The 23,296-nt window shown below is 43.4% G+C and overlaps 5 protein-coding genes across 5 annotated transcripts; 1 reads left to right on the forward strand and 4 right to left on the reverse strand.

Moving 5' to 3' along the window:
- Positions 1 to 876: 876 nt before the first annotated feature.
- Positions 877 to 2,962, reverse strand: AOL_s00080g41 (uncharacterized protein; the record flags this gene model as incomplete). The annotated part of the gene is made up of 4 exons (XM_011124416.1): positions 877 to 982; positions 1,054 to 1,408; positions 1,471 to 1,814; positions 1,872 to 2,962. The coding sequence occupies 4 exons, from the start codon at positions 2,960 to 2,962 to the stop codon at positions 877 to 879; spliced, it is 1,896 nt and encodes a 631-aa protein (XP_011122718.1).
- Positions 2,963 to 5,418: 2,456 nt separating this feature from the next.
- AOL_s00080g42 (uncharacterized protein) lies at positions 5,419 to 6,873 on the reverse strand (the record flags this gene model as incomplete). Its single annotated transcript, XM_011124417.1, has 4 exons — positions 5,419 to 5,542; positions 5,616 to 6,016; positions 6,087 to 6,194; positions 6,598 to 6,873. 4 exons carry the CDS (start codon positions 6,871 to 6,873, stop codon positions 5,419 to 5,421), a joined length of 909 nt encoding a protein of 302 aa, XP_011122719.1.
- Positions 6,874 to 8,542: 1,669 nt separating this feature from the next.
- Positions 8,543 to 9,216, reverse strand: AOL_s00080g43 (uncharacterized protein; the record flags this gene model as incomplete). Its single annotated transcript, XM_011124418.1, has 3 exons — positions 8,543 to 8,847; positions 8,915 to 9,039; positions 9,149 to 9,216. The coding sequence occupies 3 exons, from the start codon at positions 9,214 to 9,216 to the stop codon at positions 8,543 to 8,545; spliced, it is 498 nt and encodes a 165-aa protein (XP_011122720.1).
- Positions 9,217 to 9,878: 662 nt separating this feature from the next.
- Positions 9,879 to 12,067, forward strand: AOL_s00080g44 (uncharacterized protein; the record flags this gene model as incomplete). The annotated part of the gene is made up of 6 exons (XM_011124419.1): positions 9,879 to 9,887; positions 9,994 to 10,079; positions 10,161 to 10,399; positions 10,462 to 10,703; positions 10,803 to 10,995; positions 11,049 to 12,067. The coding sequence occupies 6 exons, from the start codon at positions 9,879 to 9,881 to the stop codon at positions 12,065 to 12,067; spliced, it is 1,788 nt and encodes a 595-aa protein (XP_011122721.1).
- Positions 12,068 to 19,081: 7,014 nt separating this feature from the next.
- Positions 19,082 to 19,462, reverse strand: AOL_s00080g45 (uncharacterized protein; the record flags this gene model as incomplete). The annotated part of the gene is made up of 1 exon (XM_011124420.1): positions 19,082 to 19,462. The coding sequence occupies one exon, from the start codon at positions 19,460 to 19,462 to the stop codon at positions 19,082 to 19,084; it is 381 nt and encodes a 126-aa protein (XP_011122722.1).
- Positions 19,463 to 23,296: the final 3,834 nt, after the last annotated feature.

Genomic DNA, 23,296 nt, shown 5'->3' on the forward strand with positions numbered 1-23,296 from the left:
AGAGGAAAAGAGTAGTAAATAAAACTAAAAAATGTAGAAAAGGAAATGAAAAGAAAAAACGATAGGAAAGGCAATAAGAATGTAGACGAAGAACCGGGGACACCACCATACCACATTCAAACTCCGTTGATACATGATTCCGACGCTAAGGTAATCAAAACGCAAGAGAAGGGGAAAAGAAGAGACAGTAGTACATATCCAGGAGCCGTTAAGATGAAAGGAAATGGAGTTTGGGTATACATGAGTTGTAAAGAGAAAAAAAGGCGTTCGCTGAGACGCAAAAACAAACCAAAAGCGCTGTGCTAGTTATGTGTTTGTGCAAACAAAGGAAATTTCAAAAGTACAGGATGAGGTTAGCTAAAATGCCAATAGACAGTAAATTTGCAAATCGTTCGCTTGCTTGTCGAAGGTGGAAAAAGAGACACTATACTATGGCGCAGGGAAGTGGAGATATGGTAAGACTAAAGCAAGCATGTGTGACGTAGCAATCAAAAACAGGCAGGGGAGCCATTTGCCTCGAGGTTTACATCGTTTTATACGATACCTGGGCGGCCAAAGCAAGAGCATTGCAATGCAAATAGAAAAGAAAAAAAACATAACTGCAAAAACAAAAGGCCAGAACTCCGAGGCGTATATTTGACGAAGTTCCTTGAATTCCCGATACAAAACCTAATAAACCCCCACACAGGACTCCGATAATAAAAAGAGAAGAAAACTGTCGGAAAAAAAATAAGCCCTCAAGTAATATCCGCTATGATAAAGCTTCTGATAACCATCATAAGGGAGCATAAGGAGATTTTATCAACTGTGACAGGGAAAAACAGGGGGTGGTCCGCGGGGTGTACCATAGTAAATAGTGCGTGCGAGACAAAACCATTATAACTCCACATTATGGAGAATTTGCTGCGATGCAGCATCGGCAATTTGGGAATTGATCAACATGTTCGAGTAATCAACCCCGGCGAGGACAGCTTGTGTGTACCTACAAACACCAAGGCGTATCAGCACTCTGGCACGTGCTACAGGGAAAGCAATGGGTATGAATCCACATACTCCTCTTTTCTAGTCGAGGCCTTTAATCTTCCGGCAGTCAAACGTAGAATCCCTTGATCGATATTTCGAATGTGGAGTTCGATAGGAACTTCGACAATCCCCTCCATAAGGCTTGGTGCTGCAACTGTTTCCCTGAGTTGTTCGAGATCGGCGCTCATGCGGTCGAGTTCAACAACAGTGGCGGAAACGTGGCTGAGCGCCGTTTTTCGATAGTGATTTACGTTGTGTAACAAGGCAACTTGTTCCTTGCTGCGGGCGATTTTCTGCTTGTTGGCTCCGAGTTTAGTGAAGATTGCGGACAAAACTTCGTCATGCTCCATCTTGACGTGATTAGCTTCGCGGGAGATGATTTCGTCTATAACATAAAAATTAGTTCATACCATCTCGTAGTAAGGTTCCTGTGGGGGAGAGGCTTACGAATTGTTGTAAGTTTTTCTTCCAGCTGGTCGAGAATAGTGAGAACGTTCTGGGCTTCTAGAACTAGTCGTTGCAGCTGTCCATTCATTCCTTCGGTCGTCTTGGTGAAAGTATTGGCGACGTCTCTGCGAATCTGGTCATTATCCCTCCACAGAACCAAGCTGCTAAAAGACTTGGGACCCGATTCCGAATCTCTTATATTTTCTAGAGTTTTCTTTGCCCATTCGTCAAGGGCAAGAATGCTGTCGATAGTTCCCATAACGCGAGAAGAGAACTTGGAGAGGCTGCGTGATGCAATGCGTGCATTGTCGCCAAACTCCTCTAGATGGATTGATAATTGCTCACTATAAACTCTTGTTAACTACGCATACTCGGAAAAAGGAATGGATGATTAAACGTACCGACAGGCAAGGCCGGAGACTCGAACTAGTATGGTCAAATCTCGAACCGCCATCTCACTATTCTTCATGTCGTAGGCAAGTCTACTACCTCCAACAGAGTCCTCCAAGATCTTCTCAAAACTAAATTGCAATTCCATAAGCCGTTTATAGTCTGGCGGGGACTGATCACCCTTGTGGTATCTAGGCCCACGAGGTTTTCCGGCACGGATTCCGGGACTGGAGCAAAACGGTACTGCATCGCCGAAACTTTGTATAGCCTCCAACTTACAGAGGTTGGCCAAAATATCAGATGTTCTAGAATCATTCGAGAAACTTTTCATAGTAAGATACCCGACGCAGGCGGCAATAACGCTGCTAGAAAGAACTCCGAAGGAACCAGCGGAAAGGCCAAACTTGTTAGCCTTACGACGCTTCACCTTGGGGGCCGGCGTGGCTGAGGTCGTGGCTTCTTCTACAGTATCCGACGACTCTTCTCTGATAGTTTCATTTCGAACTGTGGCATCAATGCTACTCTTCCTGGTCTTTTGCACATTAGCAAGAGCTACCGAGGCCGATGTGAGATTCGGAGAAGCCTTGAGAACATCACTAAATCTAACACTAACTCTTTTGGGTGACCTTTTAATAATTGGCTTCAAAGAACTAGGACTCGGACTCTTAAACCCGCGTTCTAGGAGTCTGCCTTCACGATCGCGGTGCTCTGTTTGTATTTGTATTTGAACTGGATCTTCAACGGGAGTTTGCTCCCTCTTGCGCTTTCGAAGTAGCTCTCGTTCTCGCTCTCGTTGCTCAATAAGCGAAGTTGGTGTTGGTGGGGCAGCCACCGGAGCAAGGACGACAGTTTCACCGTTATTTCGAGGAGCATTAGGATTCAAAAGAGAGGCTCTAGGAGTCGCCGGCCGAGAAGGCTGCGTAGACGGTGCGATCTTATTAGGACCGAGAATTGAGCCTAGACTAGTCGCGGCTGACGAGTAACCTGGACCAGGGGTGAAGACGCCATCTTCGTCGTCCGATGTGTCGAACAAAGAACCGCCATTAAGATTCTTTGGGACTAGGAAGTCCCTCTTGGGGATTTTGGGAAGATCTTCCTGCATGCGGGGAGGATTTGCTGAAAGACTTATCCTTTTGGTAGGTTGATGGGGTTTACTGGGGGGTTTGGTGTTGACGCCAGCTACGAAATGAGGGTTAGGAAGCTGCATGAAGACTCCTAATATGATAGATTGATAGAAAGAAGGAAGGAATAGATAACAAAAGAAAGCGAAATAACAGGGAAGGAAGAAGGAAGGGAATGTCGCAATCGTTAAAGAACAGGGGAAAGAACAAGAAAATGAAAATGAAAAAGGAGAAAATGACAACAAAAAGAAAAGAATGTGTAGATGATGGATATCCAGCTTCTCGAGTATATATCTTGCTTGCTTGCGAACTTGATTCCGGTCCGTCGTGGCTCGAAAGACCCGAAGGAGTTACATGCAAAGAGATAGAGACTAACTGGAGAGGAAGGAATCTCGGTTCGAAAAGAGGATCCGAAAGGGAGGGGTAGCTTTTATAGTACCTTTTACTGGCTTGCGATATCAATATCAGCTAGGCTACGGGTGCTGACTACACAAGAGGTAGAATGCAATGCAAGTTGAACTTGTCGGAAAACGCGATGAGTGTTTTAGTGTGGCTTGTTAGAGGTCGCCTAATCGAGTGACTTCGTGTTATTGGTCGGAGGAGAAGGATTTCGCGGAGCTAAGTGGTTGTGGTTGAATTCTATGACTCTTTTTGTCTGGTCAGTTTCGGTTGATGAAGTAGTGCGTAGTATGTATGTATCTTCATGCGGACGGGTGGAGACCAACATGTAACTAGCAAGCGAGGCGGTAGTAGCTTGGTCGGAGAGATGATTGAAGGAGATATTCGGATAGAGTCGATGGAAAAGAGAAGGACGGGGTCGGTAAGGAGGTCTGAGAGAAGGACAGGGTCAGCGACAGAGGATTCGGAGGTGATGAAGTTGCGATGGGATGCTAGCTAGTGGAGGGTCGAGGGAAGCTTGCGATGGTGTGGTGGGCAGGATCAGATAAGGTGGGGGGCTGGCAGGCACTAAGAAATGACCTGATAGGAAGATGGGACGAATGGGAGCGATGTGTTGTGTTGGAATCCCGGTCTTGGCAACAACTCAGGTAACAGCTCCCCACTGCATCACTTCCTTATCGGCTTAGTGATTGAGGTCACCGCTGGTAACTTAACTGGCCAGAGAACGAGCGGGGGGAAGCTTGCGCTTACAACTTTGACGAAGCTTGGAACTTGGAATTGGGTAGGTATGTACGCAGAAAAGACAGGAACAGGAACAGAAAGTGACAGCCGCTGCGCAAGCGAACGGAGCGATGGGACTCGAGTCAGGGTCTTGAATTACCTTTTCTCAACAAGTGGACTTGTACTTGTAACATGTGGAGAGATAATTTGCAATTTGGAGGTTGGTGATAGATTGCAATATAATTTATTGTATCGGAGAGAAAGAAAAGAAGGAAAGAAAGAAAGAAGGATGAAGAAGGATAAGTGTCCTTCTCTTCTTTCTGCCCCTCCCTCAAAAACTAATTTACATTTTAATTGTCTTTTCCCCCCTCCTCCCTGATGGAAGGGAAGAAAGCCCTCCCCCATCGAACTTCAAAGACCAAAACAATAACATTACCCTTTTTGGCAATGTGATGGGGTCTTTCGGAAATGGCTGGGGACAAGTTCGACTAGGCCTCTTTGTAAGTGTGTGCTTGTGATATCGATGGGCCAATCCAGCCAATAGTATCCTCGCCGCTTGACAGCTGTCCCAAAAGAAAAACCAAAACAATTGCAATTACATACTAAGAGAAATGGAAAAAGAGATAGTTACAAACACTAACCGCTGATAAAGTCACCGATATCTTTTAGCTCAAAAATTCACCTGGCCAAGAGGTACCTTTGTTCACCATACAATTTGGGCCAGCAGACTATGTCACTCCTCTGCTGATTTTTGATTCCGAACAAGGGTCAGCTGATTCGGTAAGCATGTTGGATTTTGGAGCTTAGCTTCGAGCTTCCCCCTCATCTGAGCTCACGGTCTCACTCATTCCCGAAGACATATCTGCACGTACGTCACTTCGCAAAATTAAAAGGCTACATTTCTGATTACAGAGATATTGAGGATATGGGTGTTAGCGTTAGCGTGAGTGTGAGTGTCAACGTGAGCATTGCGGACCCTGACATTTGCGAAAGCGAAAGAAGAGGAAGAACCCGTCGAATGTATTCCTTTGTATCTACCTTCGAGCCCCTCTTACCCCTCCAAGCAAGGGCTGCATAGTCCCACCACACCTGCCCCTCAAAAAGGTGTGTCCAAAACCTGGAATTTCCCCGACAAACTTACCATGCAAACGGCCGTGCTTTGCATATCCGTCGCTCATCCCTTAAATCAGTTGTAGCTTCCGTTTTTTCTAGCTCCGTTTTATTCCATACTCCACAATGAAGAATCAAGAAATTTATAAAGATATCGTACATCCCACACCATTATGATTTCAAAATTGGTTCTGGCTCGTTATTTTTTTTACCATGCAAACTTATCACGCTTCTTCTTTTGCCGTATATCTAGCAACGCAGATTGTAGATTTCCCTCTCGCCTCGCCTTCTTTAGTTGCTTCACCTGATCATCGTCGAGATGCTGTCCTGCCCTGTAAATTCCCATAAAACGTCAGCATACCTCCCAAACCATTTCGGCATACACATTGAAAGAATATTACTCACAGTTGCTCCAACTCCTTCCGACTAATCCGATCTTCCTTGTCGCCCTCCTTTTTCACCTTCGTCTTAAACCTCCTCTGTCCTCTGACCACCCACGTTTCCGCGAATCCAATAGTCTCTGCATCTCCTCTAACATCCACTACTATACCACCGGTGGGGGCTCCACTCCCTCTCCCACCACTACTAACATTCTTCTCTTCCCCTCTCAAAAACTTATCCCGACAAGTCTGAATACCCCATCCTGTTTCCGTCTTCACAGGTGTAAACTCTTCTTCGGGACTTATTGCGTCCTTTGTAGCGGATAAGATACCAAATTTATCGCAGGCGAGGTATTTCCCATGGTGACCTTTGAAAGCGAATCGTGTGGAGGTGGGTATTCGGGTAACAGTCCAAACTTGACGGACCTATTATCACAATAGTTAGTTCGGTGAATCACCTGAAAAGAGGAAAGGATAGCACCAGGAGGAAACATACATCATGCGGCTCTGCTGTCGATAAATCCTCTCCATCGACATCTCGTAGTACCGAAGCAAATACCTTCCCTGTCGCATCGCATGCAAGACATGTAGGTGGTGTGGACGCCTATTACATCATATCCATCATTAGCCATGACTTCTCCCACAATATATCTCCAAAAAAAAAAAACAATTCAAAAATTTCTGAGGGAGTGCAGCCGAATTCAGGGTCCAAGGCACGGGATCCACCAAAGCGAAATATTGAGAAAACATCGGATGAAATAATCCGCCATGCGGTCCAGCCCTACGCCCGGGTCTGCAGGTAGACGCAGGTACACACGCTGACAATAGCACCAGTTACCCACATAGCCATGTCCTCTAAACCCCATGACGGCCTTTCCAAATATGAAATCCCATCCCAAATTTCAAATATCCATCTTGACACGTGAACAGACCCTCCACACCTCATCTCATCTCATCCCATCGCAGGGGAAAAAACGAAAACCAAGAAGACCCAGAATAGAACCTACAAAAGCAAATATCACCGGGCCCTTGATATCCTCTAATATATCTGAATTAACCCATCCATCATCTGCATCTAAGTTTTCGTTTATAACTTTAACTTTCTTCTCCTTTTCGTTTGTTGTGGTCGTTAATGCTGTCGAACTTCCAGCTGCTGATGAACCGAACTTCTCGGCTGTGGAGGCGGATAGGGAGGATGTAGCGTTGGTATCTTCGTCCGGCTCGGTACGTTTTCGTTTTTTGAGAGGCTTTTTGTCGCCCTTGAATTGTAGTGGCTTGACCATCGTATTATGGGTTCGTTTGGCTGGGTATAGGAATAGGCCTGTGGGATGGAGATTGGTATGACGAAGAGCAGTGAGCAGACAGGTTCACGCGATTGCGGTCATGTTTGCGAATTCGTTTACTTTACCCAATTTGGATACGTGTGACAAGATGTTCTGCCAAGATTATGTAAGCTTGGTGTATAAACTACAACAGCGCAACACGACTTTGAGAGGGGACTTCAACGAAGTGCATGATTTACCGCCTCGCACCAGCCACCATTTGCGTAATTATGGCGTTAGATCTCTGCCCCACAGCGCCCTTTCAGGCTCGCAGCTATTGAGGCTCTGGCAGTGAACTTATAAACTAATATCCGTTATCTAACCGCTCAAATCTATTTAGACTCGTCTTGAAGTACCTACCGGATTAAGAAGAAACGAAACAGATATTCAGATGATAATTAATCGCTCCACTGGCTAAACCCCACCTAAAAATTGCGGGGGACAGCTTAAGCTTGATGAAAAGCATAATTTCTAGCTTTATAAAACCACCAAGATCGATTAATTCTTTGTATATACGTACAAAGATCGGCTCAAACTAGCTGGCTAGCTTGCCTAAACCTGTCGGGCTGGTGTGCATAAATATAGAGTACCAAAATCTTATCTTAGAAGTATTATATTGAAAAGATTGATGAGCTCGAGACAGAAGTGACATACTCCTCTCTCGGTCCCCTACTAGCAATAGAATTATCTTCTACTATAAAATGGGAACTCATCTACAGATACATAGGAGCAAAGAAGAACTGTACAATCAACCCTGAAGAGTGTTTGGGGGTATGTGTATCTTCCGACATCGTCGGCGCATCTCGTAAGATAGCCCCGTGTCCAGGCCCCATCAGCCGACTTTATATATATAATCTCATAGATCTCCATATGTATTCAAGCCATTGTTGCACATCTATATGAAGACTCTAAACTCCAGGAACCCTGCAGTATCAATTGAGATGTGCTTGCAGGGAGTTAGATATCTGAAAGGGGCCGGTTGCAAGATACACGATTGAATAACCACGACCCATCTATTCACCCGGAAACAAACCAGTTGCAGGCTAGAATTCATCGGAACCAAGAGTATACTCCAGAATTTACGGACCTAGCAAAATTTGAGATCGGTAAGATGCTCAAAATTATCGATTCAAAAGGTAAGACAGGGCAAGGCCAATAACTCAAAATGGGTAAGAGAGAGAAAACGAAAGAGAGGGAAGGAAAAGCCAATCGAGAGAGCGGTAATATTTTCATTCCAAGTAGAAAGAAGTGTCTGTCGTCTCGTCTGTCTAGCTATCTACGCCCTCTCCATCTCATGCCTAACAATTGAAATACCGGATGGACGAAAAGGAAGAAGATAAAACCCCGTCCACCCACTGATAAAAGGAAAAACGCCATGAGGGAAACCCTAATGAAACCACCGCTTAGTAGCAAGGCAAGGCTTAAAACCGAGCAGAATAGCAGAGTAAAAAAGAACCCGAGATTAAACAGAAAAGCATTAATTTACTGATATGAGGTAAGGAAGAAAGAAAGAAAGAAAAACGTGAAAAAGGTCGTTTCAGTCATTTCGCTTGGTCCTATATATTTCCGGCCGTCGTCAAGATAAACATGAGAGGTAAAAGAGAAAGAAAGGGAGTAGAATCAAAGAAGTCTACTCCGCCTCTTGATGCCTCTTCTCCAACAATCTCTTATACTCTTTCGGATCCTCATCCCAGAGCTGTGCGGCTTGGCCGTTCAACGGAGATTTGTTGTTTGGCTCGCCAAGGAGACTCTGAAGGGACAAAAGGATCGACTGTATGTTGTAGACAGCAGACCACTTGTCCTTGAGGATGTCGAGGCAGATGCGGCCGGCCATATCGACGTTCGGGTGGAACATTGGGGTGGTGAAGAGGACGGTGGGTGGTTGGAGAGGGTAATCGCCGGGGAAGGTGAAGGAGAGTTTGAAGGTCTTGCCAGCTGCAACACACGGAGATATGGATGTCAGTATCTCATTCGAAAGCTAGAAAACTGGGGTATAGCATACCGAAGTATGTATCATCTGGGCCGACGATGGTGGCAGTCCACTTGAGAAGATTGCATGGGTCATCTGGGAAGGCGGAGGTGCCGGGAGAGGGAGACATCATGAGCTGCATGAGTTCTTTTTGAAGTCTAGATGATTTTTCAAGGTTAACAACTACATATCTCTTTTTTTTAATTAATTTTTTTTTAATTTTTTATTTCGCATCCAGGAACTATAAAAAGAGGCAGGAAGCAGTACCTCTTGGTAACGTTTGTGGTATTAGAGCTGCCGGCCGCAGGAGCCACTGTGGAGGTAGAGACGCTCATGATGTCTAGGATCGAGAGAGGATATGGCGATGATGTGTAGGGTAGATCGATAGTCAGAAGCCGAAGACAGTTCTACGAGCTGGTACGAAAGTCGTGAATAGAAAAAGAAAGATCAGAAGAAGACAGAGAAGAAGTCTTGTAGCTGGAAATAGTTTGAATACGCCTCGAGACTGGAAGAATACCGAGAGGGAGAGAAAGAGGACTTTTTATGTGTGGACTGGACCCTGATAGATTTCTTGGGGTTGACAGCGAAAGAGCCGGGAATTAAGCTATTTCTGCGACCAAAACAAAAAGGCCAAACTGACAGCGGCTGTTGTCACCTCAACTCAACCAACACAAACATATTTGCCAGTTAGCCAGGCTGAGCTCAGTTAAGTCAAGCCAATTAACCCCCACACGGTACATGGACACTAACTACAGGGCAGATATCGGTTGACTGGGAACGTGCTCTCGCGACTCGCGTATATCTTCGCGTTTTGCAGTTTTGGCCAGCTTCAATTCAGTTGCTGGTTGACCGTTGGTAGGACGTGGACGTGCACTCAGACGGTGATTGATCGTGATCGATCGTGATAGCAACTGCAGATTATATTATATCACATACATATTCTGCTCAGCTACCAGGGGTAGTTACATCCTTCGGGTACCTAGCTACCAAGGCTGGCATGGCTCAGGTAAGGCTGATACTTATCACATCTCCACATCTCCACAGCTTCAAGCACAGACCACTTCACAGAGGGAAAGTCTTCAAAGCTAACCAATTGGGACCCCAACGATCAGCCGCCTCACAGTCAGTTGGCACCATTGCCAACGAACCTACCCTTCGATCTGGTATCGGAAACTCTCGGTCGTGGCGCTTATGCTTTGTACGTGAACCTTTCGAACTCATCTTCAGATCGATCATCTTGTCGTGACATCGGGTTAATATTGATTAATATAAAATATAGCATCCGTAAAGGAAAGGAGCCAGGATCCGGTACTGTTTGTGCTGTCAAGTTCATCCACAAGCAATATTCTGAGAAGTATGGCAACATAACTCCAAAGCAACTTCTTATGGAAGTCGGCCTGCACCAGCATGTCGGTGCCCATAAGAACGTCATCCAATTTTATGCCAGTGGTGAAAGCACCATATGGAGATGGATCGCTATGGAATTCGCGGATGGTGGAGATTTATTCGATAAAATTGGTACGACGAGACCAGCATCCTTTTCTAGAAACGTGATGTTAATGAAAAAATTTTGTCTTTAGAGGCCGACGTGGGTGTTCAAGAAGACATTGCTCATTATTACTTCCAACAACTTATCGCCGGTACCGAATTCATTCACTCTAAAGGTGTCGCTCATCGGGACATCAAACCGGAGAATATCCTCTTGGACTCAGATGGCAACCTCAAAATCGCCGACTTTGGTTTTGCAACATTGTTCAAACATAAAAACCAGGTCAAAAAGAGTACTCAGCTCGTCGGATCGCCACCATACGTTGCACCCGAGGTACGGAATCTATTTTGACCCATTTCTTAATTTACCTCAGCGTAGTAGACGGACTGACACTAACTCCAGGCCGCCAATCTCCTTTCATTGATATAACAGGTATCCGAAGGCAAAGGTTACATAGGCGACCAAGTAGACGTATGGTCCTGTGGTGTTGTTCTCTTCGTCCTTTTAACGGGAAATACACCCTGGGACGAACCAACCAACCGCTCTCCGGAGTATGTCCAATATAAGTCCACTGGTGGAAATGCCACATACGACCCATGGCCCCAAATAAAACCAGCTGTTCGACGTATGTCCCTTCCTACTACCTATATCTATAATCGATTCTAACAAGCTAGATAGCTCTCATCCAAGCCATGATGGAAATCGATCCCAGCAAACGCTATACAATGGAACAAATAAGATCACACTTATGGTATAAAACCAACAACCCCCTTCTAAACGTGGAGGCTCGTGCAAGAGGGTTGGTCCTTGCGACACGTCTAGTCGAGGGTCTCCATGTACCCCTCACCCAAGTCGCTGCTACTCCAGAAGACGACGGTGACGACGAAGGCGATGACGATGACATGGACTACGAAGAAGAAGATACTATAGTTGTCGATGACGTCGAAACTTTCCGTGCACAACTAAGTTCACAAGCAGAACCAAGCTCCTCAGCCGCAACGGACGCAACAGATGCAACGGACCTGGTCCCTAACACTCAAGCACTGAGTGATGACATGGAATCCCTCACACTAGACCCAGAAGACGTCAATCCAGAGCTAAGCAGTCAACAGCCAAGTCAATATCTCCGTGAAAAGGCCGCAAACGTGCAAAGCTTTGCTGCAAACCAGCGAAGACAACAATACCAATCCCAGCAATCTTCGTTTAGCAGTTTTAACTACAACGACCAGCAGATATTAGAGTCTGTGAACGAAGACCCCTCGCAATCGCAATTTTCGGCACAACCGGCGGTATCTCTTACTTTGACACAGGCTGCAAGACAGTTCAATGACATTTGTCCATCAGGACGGTTAACGAGGTTTTATACTCTTTGGCCTTATTCACGTTTGCTCCCGCTTCTGTTAAGTAGTCTGCGGAAATCCGGGGTACCGGTTGATGAGAGGTGTTATAATGAGAATATTGAAGAGTTGGAGAAGCAAGGTGATGATGCGTACATTAAGATTGCGACGAGGGATAGCAGACAATGCGTTTTGACAGGGCGTGTTGGGGTTGAGAGGGTTACCAGTGAAGAAGGAGACGGACTCTATGTAGTTGGATTTGAAAAGGCGAGAGGCTGTCCTTTGGAATGGAGAAGGTTGTTTAAGAGGGTTAGTCTGCTGTGTCAAGAGGCGGTGTTTAGGGGGAGAGGGTTGGGGTGATTGATTATTGCTTGAGAAAATGTTAATTAATAGGCGTGAAGGAATATCAGCTTTGGTTATAACTACTAGTACTACATAAACTCCTCATCGTGGAACAAACTTAACAGTCCTTATTAGAGACGAAACGTGCAAGTTAACTAAGTATATACATCTGGTACGACGATTTGATTGTTCCGACAATTCAGCTATTTCGATTGTAACCTAGTCTATATATCTTTAGTCTGGAACCAGAGCTACCCCTCTACGTGTAATAACAACTTGGTTGATTTGCAAAGTTTGATCAATTATAAGGATTTCCCGATTAATCGGAATAACCAGCGCTCTTTAATCAAAACATTATACTACCAAAGATTTTAAACTCCTTTCTATTCGAGAGTTCTCCCTATAACCCTTCTGTCTATATGTATCTGAAATGCATTGTCTACCCTAATAAAGACCAATTTTCGAATTCCATCCCTAAAAAAATAAGACTAGCTATCGCATTTAAGGCATTTTGTTTATTGTCATCAGCTTTGAACCTTTTCCGTGATAGCCAATCAGGCGCTCGTCTTAAATCCATGGGACAGAGAACCCGTTAAACTTAACCGTAAACGATATCTATATTACCCTGTATAAGCTAAGAAAATACATTGTAGATACAGTTATAGTGACAGTGGAGCATTTTGGGCAAGGAGCTTCAGAGAATTATAGGGCCGTTATATATGTATACTTCGGCATCGGGGTCGTCTAGTGGACTAGTTATAGATATGAATTCGATCTTATCATATCGAAGTTCCGTCTGTTGATATATAAATATATAGGAACCAATGTAGACAACCGAGCACCATTATAACGGGCGATATGTTCAGCAGAGGATACATGTACATTGGTATATTCTTGAACAAATTCGATGCTAACCATATGCGGGAAGTGGGATCCCATCGCGTCAATCATCCGAGATATTGAAATGCTCGTGGTTTGTACCCCTTTTGCCAGCTTCAAATACACAAAAGTTGGATGTTTTTTTTCTACGAGAGACATTATGCATATTAGGATTCCACACATAGTAGATAAAATTTCTATCGTGGGTATTAAAATACCTGTAGCGGTATTAATATTGGTAAATATTATAGGTATATAGGTATGGATTTAGAGTTCATATTCGATTCATTCGGTTTTGAATTAGTTTTAATTTAGTTTAACCTGTTCTCACAGATGCCATATATGGGTCGAAGTCGTAGAGAATTCGGTCTGATTTGTGTCTTGATCTTGTGCAATCAAAATCATAAGGTCGGATTCTAATACTTTGTGAATTTGGTGATAAAATGGAGGCTTAAAGTCAACATGGGCAATGAGTAGTATATCTGTTTCCGCATGATATGATGCAAAGGCATCCAATTTCAATTGTTTCCTAGTCCGCTACTAGTCTAGTTGTTTAGTCCGCTACAATAGTAGACTTAAATTCAAACCATGCCATATTTTCTGGTTTACCTCCCAGAGCTTTGATTTATATCATTTATTTAATATTTGCTATTCAAATACATTAATAGGAGCTGTTAATATTCCGATTCAATCATTCCTCTAAAACATTATTAGGATAAATATATCCCCTCTCCTAAAGAGTAGTCATGACATGCCTGTTTTTGTGACATCGTTGTATTATATATTTAATTACTAGTGGTTAGGTATACTTTCTGCCTAAAAGCTCATCCATCGATCGAAAGAATCGATAGCGTTCCACAGAACATTTTTTTTGAAATAAGACCATCCGTCGTCCTGAGGATTAACTGGAAGGTAATTAAATCTGATTTGTATCATTATAATAAGAACATAATTTTGGCTTGAGCCCGTTGAATAGTTAAAGGAGTGACATGATCCCCCGTCCCTCTCAACTCTATCAGATCCCTCCATAGTCTTCTGAACGATAATCGAGAGTTTGTATATCATATCACCTCATAAAATCCTATAAGGTCCATGAATCCATTCATTTAGCGACGGGTGCAAGCGTGGGACCTTGCAGTATAACATATATGGCAAATAAATGGAACCAAGAACCTGGGAAGAGTGTCGTAGGTCCTTTGATCAGACAGTGTAAGTGATTTGGAAGGGAATGTGTATATACGGTAAAATGTCGTGAAGCTAGCTAGGGTTATGGTTATGTTGATTGATCTCCTTGTTAAGAATAAGGTTGATTGAATAGAAGAGGGGCCAGAAGAGAACCTCATAGAGGGGAAAAATATCCTTTGGGTTAGTATAAGGTTCAAAAACCTTATCTCCTATGGATAGAGGCCTGATTGCTATTGGGGCTATTTCGCCAGCTGGGATCACTGTAGCGGCCAAGGCAATTGCAACGTTGCCGTAACCCCTGTGAATCACTCTCCTGAACCTGCGAATTCAACTAGCTTTGCTATCAGCTTGCAATAATTTATTAATTCTTGATGGAACTGGACTACTAAATACCTCCATTGAGCCTGAACCCTCTCTCTCAAATCTCCACACTGGGGGCTTTATCCCGTGCATTTCTCTTCATGCTGGTACCCCTTCTTCGAGGGTATGTCAAGGCTAGCGCTGTATACCATAGCAGCCTTTTATCGTTCTGGTGTAGTATGCATGTGGATCTCAGCCGATATATAGCAACCATCGAAAATACTCCGTAACTTTCGATCTGTATCTGTTTTTGCGGGATTAGCGTTCGCCTTATGTTGATATGACTAGTATCGTTTAGGAGTGCGTACCTCAGGAATATTTGAAGTGTCTTCGAATTGGTAGATATCCGTAGTGGCATCGAGTCTTTTCTCTTCGCTTTCTCAACCGTCGTTGTAGATGTATACAGGAAATTGGGTCCGCATGGTTGGAGCGAGGTGGTATTGTAACCTCAGCCTGGGAATCGGAGTAAATGATTCAATTCAATCGATCCTCTTTTAGTGTTGCCAATTATTCCTTAATTTAACTTTTTCGAATTTATTCCGGTCTGATTTTTGTGATGATATTCAACATATGCTGTTGATGATCAACCATTAAGTAAATCCCTTTCAGAAGCATAGCAATGCTTCTGTTGAGATGCTGCCACGTCGGTACCACTATCTACATATTCATAGCAACGCTATTGGGTGTTCATATCGTCATCGTGGTAATATAAATCAATACAGCTTGCACTCGTAAAGTTGTACCGACAATAGAGTATTAGTAACGATTATTCGGGTCGTATGGTTTGTAATGGCCCCTGTCCCTTTCCTTGTTCCCTCTCATTTGATGGTGATCCATCAACGCCATATTCTTGACGTTAGACTTATATAAATATAGTCTTAAGCTTCGTGGTTTATGGTAGCACTTTTATTTTTTGTATCTTTAAGTAGAAAATCTGGGATGGTTTGCACTGTCGATCCCATCTTCTCGGACCTCACTTTTGGAGGTTTTGAGGAGGCACCTAATCGGCCTGAATCTAACGATGGCTATCGGCATATATGTCATATTTCTTTTTTATTTTTCGAAAGACTTTCCCTCGAGTTTCCACAGAGAGACATTTCGGGGGGGAGTACCCCTCAGTCGCATGCGTAGGTACTACGAAATTTGAAAGCGGCTTCGAAGGAAAAATTATGGCATGCTTTTGGTACGTTTATCAAGCAAGTCTGTAATCAATAATATATAGATTCGCATATATCTTGATCTGAGTAATGGTTTCTTTAGCAGATATATATGCTGAAGCTATAGACTTAACTTTATAGATTAAAAATCTTAAGTCGCTAGCTTTCGTCCTCTATAGATATATACATTCATATGTTTACCAAAACTACCTAGCAGTTTTAGCTGCAGGTGAGATTATAGTCTCTCAACCGTATGCTTGGCGGCTTGCTCGCGGGTTTATCTTCCCATTTAGTACATATTATATCTGTGTTCTTTCAGTGCATCCAACTAGCTTGGTTGGTGTCTCCGACTTTCTGATAGTTATAAATTACTGGTATTAATGGGTCCGAAGTTTTGCGTTAACCTTAAGTCTCCATTTGACTTGTCAACTAGATTGACACAGGGAGCCCAAGGACTATTGCAAGGAGTTGTAATACCCGCTTCCAACATTTTTGGTATTTTCATATTCAACCGGTCTTTTTGTCCTTGGTTGTAGAGAGGTCGGCCTGCATTGACGGGCAATATGTCGTTTCTGGTCGGGATATAATGTATGACCAAGTCTGCGGCTGGTAAATATGTAACCCGGTGATAAAAAAATCTTTCCGTGTGATTATGATATATACCTATTTGAACGAGAGCAACATACGTTATGGGAAATCTCGTTCTGGCTAACACATGCTCTTCAATGGACAGTTTGAGTTTTAGGCTTGCTTTTTGGATAGACCCTGGAATTATGGGCTGAGCATCGTAGTCACCTTGATCTCGTCTCACTAGCTCAGCTTGCGGTTGTAAGACGTTTTTGATCCGTGAGTGTGGCCATAGGGTTTCCCTGTGCTTTTGCGGAATGCATAGCTAGTGAACTTCTGGTTTCCTATCCTATCGCACATGAGATTGATACGATACCAGTCAGGACCGGAAGGGGGCGAAATCTACGCAATCACAAATGGCAAGAACATCTCTTCTTCTTCCATGTAGCTGGAAGAATTAAAATCCCGGAAGTCGACCGCCCGATATATCCAATCTAAAAGAAATTCAACATTTTAATTTTATCGATAATATATGCACTGGTCACCGAACATGATTTGTTCAGCCGCATTCTTTGCAGCTTATATATAGTATGTCTATTAATTTTACTCTCTCCTTATTTTGGTGAGTTCATCCAGTCCATTTTATATTTTACTTAAAGAATTTGCGAGATTTTAAAATCATAGCTCAGCTTTTACTTCAGCTACCGCTCCTATGGGACCGTCTGGCTAGTGTAATATTCATGCTCCTCTACCAATGGTCCCATCAGCTCCGAAATATCTCTCAGCAATTTTTTCGCACTTGGGTCTGTACGAGGTGAAGGCCGCATGTACTATTGGGGCTAAATGTCCTGGATACTATATCCTCGGGGAGAGGTCCTCATGTCTATCAGGTCGGACTTGATAAACGCTTAGAGCCACCCGATGGTTGATTTAATGTGTGCGCTTGGAAGACTGCATCTTGCTTGTAGAGCCTCAATTCTCAATGCTTAAGCTGTATCCTCACAGCTACAAAAGGAAAAGTCATTTTTTTCATACCTTCCATTGAGTTAACTTCCGTCGAAACACCGAGACCTTGAGAGCAGCGGCCTTCCTAGTCTACACGGACTGAATGAGGTTCTCATGATCACATAGGTAGAATGTTAGTAGTTTTATGTACTTATATAAATGTATATATGTAAATTAAATTAACCGCGTAGAAGTCCTAATATCCAGACGCACGCTTCAGCTTCAGACCATCTATAAAAATATAAATAAGTAAATTCTGAGGTAGTATAAAGACTCCAGGATCTTCATATATAAGTTCCTTGTAAAGCTTTATGGGATAATTATAAATCTCCATTGCTCTAGTCTTCTCGATCTCGGGCTGCGGATATCGATATATTCCATCATAGTAAGGTCGTGATTGGTGAATTGCGTGATTGTGTCATCAGGTGGAGGAAATTATGTGCAATTGATATTTTCCGGGACAATATCAATTAAGTGCATATTTACGGCCAGAATAACTCATCTGTAGGCTCGTTTGGACAGTGGATAGGACAATTGTTGGCCGGTATAGGTAGTTAGAAATAGAGTGATTATGTGGGCAGTGAAAAGTCTAAGTTATATATAATGCTGCTCGCAATCGTTTAAGTTTGAATACAACGAATTCGCGAAAGATTCCATTAATTCATAAAGAGGCTGCATGTGAAAGGTTCGTAGTTCTATATTATATAGTTGTATCAGGGTTGCTAACCAAGGATTATTAATTCCGTTCAGAGTCCATTGTAGAAAAGGATATATCCTGAGGTTGATCGACTAGTTATCGGGTCATCATTGTGACTGGCATCCGCATATGAACGGATGGATCCTCAAAAACTATCAATAGAGATTTCCATCTTATATTGAATCGGCAGCCGGAATTGAATACTCGTCCAAGTATCATGTTTCGTCGATCGTCGTCATCGTCGTCGTCTTGAAGACCTTTCTTCTCGACGAATATTGAATCGAAGAAAATAGAGTACTTATATATTTCATGCCTGAGGTACCCCCTTCCTTGTTGCTAATAACGTCGCCATTCCAACCCTTTCCTGGCCACTATTTCACAGTTCTAGCATCCAAACGTTGGCTTTTCGTTAGAATACTGCGTGTCTCTGGACACTCCCATGGCTTTCTGAGTCATCTCAGGCATTTTGTTACTTGGTTTGTAATTGTACTGGTCCTAGTTGTAAAATAAATTTGTAATGAAGCAAATTTATCCCGGATTAAACGTTGAGGGCAAAGTTACTCGGTAGTTTGCTTCCCGATAAATAAAGATCAATTCCAACCTTCGAATCGTTTAGTATATATCGTTCTGTACCCGCTTGTGACAACTCCGGTAGCGATAGATCCACGAAGTTGAGTTAATGCATCCGACGGTTTTAAACTCGTCCGAATTGATATTGGATAGCAGTAGTCCATCATGGCAACAGGAAGCTTGAGCAGGTTCTCGGGGCGTTAATGGTTTTAATTTTCTTCCGCCATGGGATCTCGAGAAATAACCGAGAAGATGCATGCAATTAGCGTATGGCTCTGATTTGTGATTCATCGATTGACCAAAATAGATCAATAGGCCCACAGGCTTATCCATATATAAACTCCCTCACCCGCTGATACGGTACGTATACAGACTTCTTTGTATCAAAGAACGATAAATTCTTGCCAAAGATATAATGTAATAAAGAATATAAATATCTTATTCTTGCAACCATGGATCGATATATCGATAGTGGAAAGGCCTCCTCTTTATGTTCGCAGATCATCTGTTCGATCTGCTTCGATGATTGAAAATACCCTTTTTCACTTTTCCCGGATACATCGAGATGCTGGATGCTAAGCGGGTAAAAGACAAGTGTATATATATTAAAAGTCAAGAGAGGCTCATGCGTTTGCATTCGAGTTTATAAACAAGACGAGTCTGTATTAATAACACCCAATCCCCAACGTCGAAAGACATGTCTTTCAGGCGCTCGTTTGTGTTTCGTTCCATTGCCTTAGCCGCAAGCTGCATGGAATCTATGGCATCCGCTCGGTAAGTTACCCTCCTGTCCGCTATTTCCTGTGCTGATTCCACAATAGGCAGGTTTTCGTTCGGCGACAGGCCATGAAGGGCTGTTCGTAGATGCAAACCGTGTATCAGCTGGTTGGGGGCATATTGCAAGAAGCTCATATCCGGCCGTGACTGCCTAGTACGGCTGAATACACAAGCGTAGCACACTTGGTACCCATCTTTTGTCTCGTGCCCAGACATCGAAAATCAATCTCGAAGATTTCCGAAATATATCCTTTCTTGGTACTGCTGCCCGAGCCCGAAGTAGGGTTTGCATGTTCAACTGGCCTTGTGCAAATGTTTGCATACAGGATGAAATACCCACAAATAGCTGTCTTCCAGGCGTCGACACTCGTATCCATATTGTTCCTTTCTTCTTGCATGTGCAAGGCTAACAATATGTGATGTTAGCACTGGTGAGAGATATTATTTCTTCCCATAATCCCCTTCTCAATCATTAGGGCCTTTGAGACATCCAAGCCTTAACTGCCGGTGTTTTGCGCGCAAATAAGGTCTTTAAATATAAATCGTGAATCAAAACCGTCGGAGTTATCTGTCTTTTGGAATATATAAATTTCTGCAAGAGAGACAGCATCTCCCAAACCATATGCCCAAGGTAGTGATCCCGCCAGCGATATCGATATATCAAGCAAATCCATAGTCAGTCTTTGTCCGCTGTACCAATACGAGAAAGGCCACAGCAGCTGAGGGAGAGATTTTGAGAGTACCAGTTTATTCCATATCGAAATCGAAGTTTTGGTTGACCTTGTCGTACAGCTTTATCCGCTCCCTCCATATTGGCGGAGTTTCTCCCGTACGTAGTTTATTATTTTCTCCCAAATTTTATCTCTCTTGTTCTTATTCCTAGAACCACACCCTCGTCGAAGCTCATTCCTGCAGTAGCCATCGCCGTTACGATGACATATATACAAACGGTAGATCTGCAGACATAGGCTGATACTCCGTCACGGAACCAACCTTCCACCTTTCGACAGCATTCGAGAACGCATATCATGGTCTACCCAATATAAAAGCTTGTGATAATTATTGATCCGTCATACAGTAGTAATATCTTTCCTCCGAAATTTTGGGTTCACAGACTCTCCATCGTCGACCCTGGTAGTCGCAAGCGAGTCCCATTGTACGTAGAGATGATCATAACATGAGTAATTATTGTAGAGCCCCAGGACATGGCGCGGCTAGCTTCTGAAGAAATGACCGCTGGGTACACAACCTTCCTATAGATCTTAACAACCGCTCTCGCCTCGAAAAATTCGATATTTAAGTAACCGTAGAGGCCGAACCCTTTTGTATGTATATACTCGCTTCCATACAATGGCAGGTTAAACGGCGGATGGACCGTCAGACTAGGCCGGTGAAGCCGTTTTATATATACCGGCTTTGCGCAATGATTGCATATGCCATGAAAAGTAAGAATTGACATAAACGGCTCTATTGGATAATATAATAATATAATATTCATTAAACCTTCGTGATAATGTACTCGGTGTTCGATTTGTTGTTGATGTTAAGTGGTATGTTTCGGTGTTAGCTTAGTAGTAGTGGTAGTAGTGGTAGTAGTAGTATTAACCTATCTTTCTAGGTATATGTAGTACAATATCGCATTATAGTTGTGTACTGCAGACCATGTGCGGAACCTCCGCTCGAGATGTTGTGTGATAATTGCTCATGTTCGCCGAGAACACTCATGTTTCTTTCGATATAGTGGAGGCGCCCAAGCAAACATACCTTTGAAATTCCACGCCATCCTTTGGATTCGGGATGGCGTGGAATTTCAAAGATATATATAAGATCTTCATTGGAGAGCATCTAATAAAGATGGCAAGCGGTGCGAGCACAAGGACCCAATAGGCCTAAGAGCCACCCTCCCATATATATATCGTATCCGAGTGTCTTTCATGATAGTATTAAGTAAATACTGGCATCCGGCTCTTCTTCAACCTTAGAGCATAGGTTCTATTTTGTCTATGTTCATAAATGCAACCTGGCTCCAGGGTCTTCCTTTTACGGACTTTGAAATCCGCTAAAGAAGCCTTCGCCTCGTGAATCAGGCTTTCGACTCTTGGATTATGATCCTTTTCTTCTTCTGAAACATATATACCAAGCGGGCGGGCTTTCCTACTTGCAGCATGATAGTGGAGTTGGCTGGTCACCGACTAGTATGAGTCCTCCCAAAATTAATAAATATATAATTTCCAATACAATCCATAGTAGCCGTAGGTTTCATATCGGATGAGCTGATCGGTGGACTTAGCTGGCAGCAGCTGATAGGCCATGTTTCGGGCAAGACTTGCATGTACCCCGTAGGACGGTAAACCAACTAGTCCAAGAGACAAGCATCAAGCCCTGACATGCGAGGTCCGTTGTTATACTTGGTTGGCATTTACCATCTTAAGTTGACATGTATTTTCCAGTAATCGATGCTTCCAGTGTCAAGATCCGACACGGCTCCGACATCGCCCTGCACCAAACCGAGAACTCACTCTTTTCTAGCCTTAGAGGTATGGTATTGTCTCCGAGACTTTATCAACGGCTGAAATCCTCTAAGGCTCTGACAGCTTCCGGAAATATCATCAATTGTCGTATATTGCAACAACTAAATTTAAAGGTTTGGGTATTGGGGAAGTAGGGAAGACATCATTCAGGACATCATCGGCTAATGACGTGGAAGGTGGCATTCGTTATAAATGATGTTCGATCCCGCGCCAATCTTCGATAGAGTTAAATTATAGCTCTAGCCCTTCGAATATGGTGGTGAAATCAGAACTATATAATTGGAAGAATTTGATTAGCTAGTGTAATTAAGAGGATGGCGAGAAATCAATGGTGGTTAATACCTGTTTCCAAGTTTATATCGCCAAAGATCGATCCGAACACTCTAAACCAATATTATCAACGCGATAAATGGCGTTATTGGTATGATCAAGCGTTAAAAGCTCACCGATATGGCCATTCCTCTCATTTTTATTTCGAAATCAAACCCTCCATTGCTGACTCCATTGACCAAAACTAACGCCACTGCTTCGCAGCAGTTCATCATCGTAGATCTTCCCCGCTTTCCGATATGTATATTTGTAAAGCTTGCCTGACCGAACCTATCATGCTGTGTCCAACGAAATCACCAAGAGAAACCACATCGAAACCTATGGCATGCATGTCACTTTGGTATTCTGGTATTTTCAATTCATAATCTCAGTGAAAGTTCAATTGTTGCCATGGGCTCTCTATTTTGCCAGTTGGCTTTTCCGCTTGTTGCCGTCTTCTAAGTTCCCTTCAGCTAACATACGTAGACATCGTATTGTCGCTGACTTCGTCTGCAGCGCTTTTCAGCATGAATATCCCCCCCGTTGTTTCGAGAGTATCCAGGACTGCCTCCGTTGGTTTCTCATTTCGCTAACGGAGTAGTTAGGCGTGGATATCATTTCGCATAACGTGGCTCGCGTGGCAAGCTTCCACATGCCCTCGAACCCTTCTCATTTCTCCCTCTCTTGTTATGTATTTGTAGTATTCTTGAAGTGGACTTTTCTCTTCTCCCCCGACCTTTGCTCAGTTTCTGAGTTCGAATAGGGGTTGAGGATGGCAGTCCTCAATGAGTCTTCAGACGAAATAGATTTTTGTCTCTTCGGCCTAGGTTTTGGCCCTTTTGGTTTTTCTCTAGGTAAGCGTCCGAAACCTCTGTCTAAGTCTGGCTTAGGTAAGTCGGGTAATTCGGGTAAGTAAAATAAGGTTGGGCGGAAGCCAAAGGTCCTCGAGGTCCTCGGGTCCAGTAAAGTCCAAAAGTGGGATTCCTCCGTCAAGATCTTGACTCCTTCTGGCGCTGTTGTTGTAACCGAGTGTTATATCCCTCGAGGTTTAACTTCAACTTCAGTATTAAAGCCGAGGTACGTGGTCGTTCCTGTTCCTCCAATTTTAACTCCTCCGGAACAGAATGCGGTATTTGTAGTATCTTACTAAGGCACAAATACATAACACCTCCGTTGACTTATATTTCTTTCATGAGACTGGTGCCTTCTG

This window comes from Orbilia oligospora (genome assembly GCF_000225545.1).
Source record: "Orbilia oligospora ATCC 24927 unplaced genomic scaffold scaffold00080, whole genome shotgun sequence".
Taxonomy (NCBI): Eukaryota; Fungi; Ascomycota; class Orbiliomycetes; order Orbiliales; family Orbiliaceae; genus Orbilia; species Orbilia oligospora.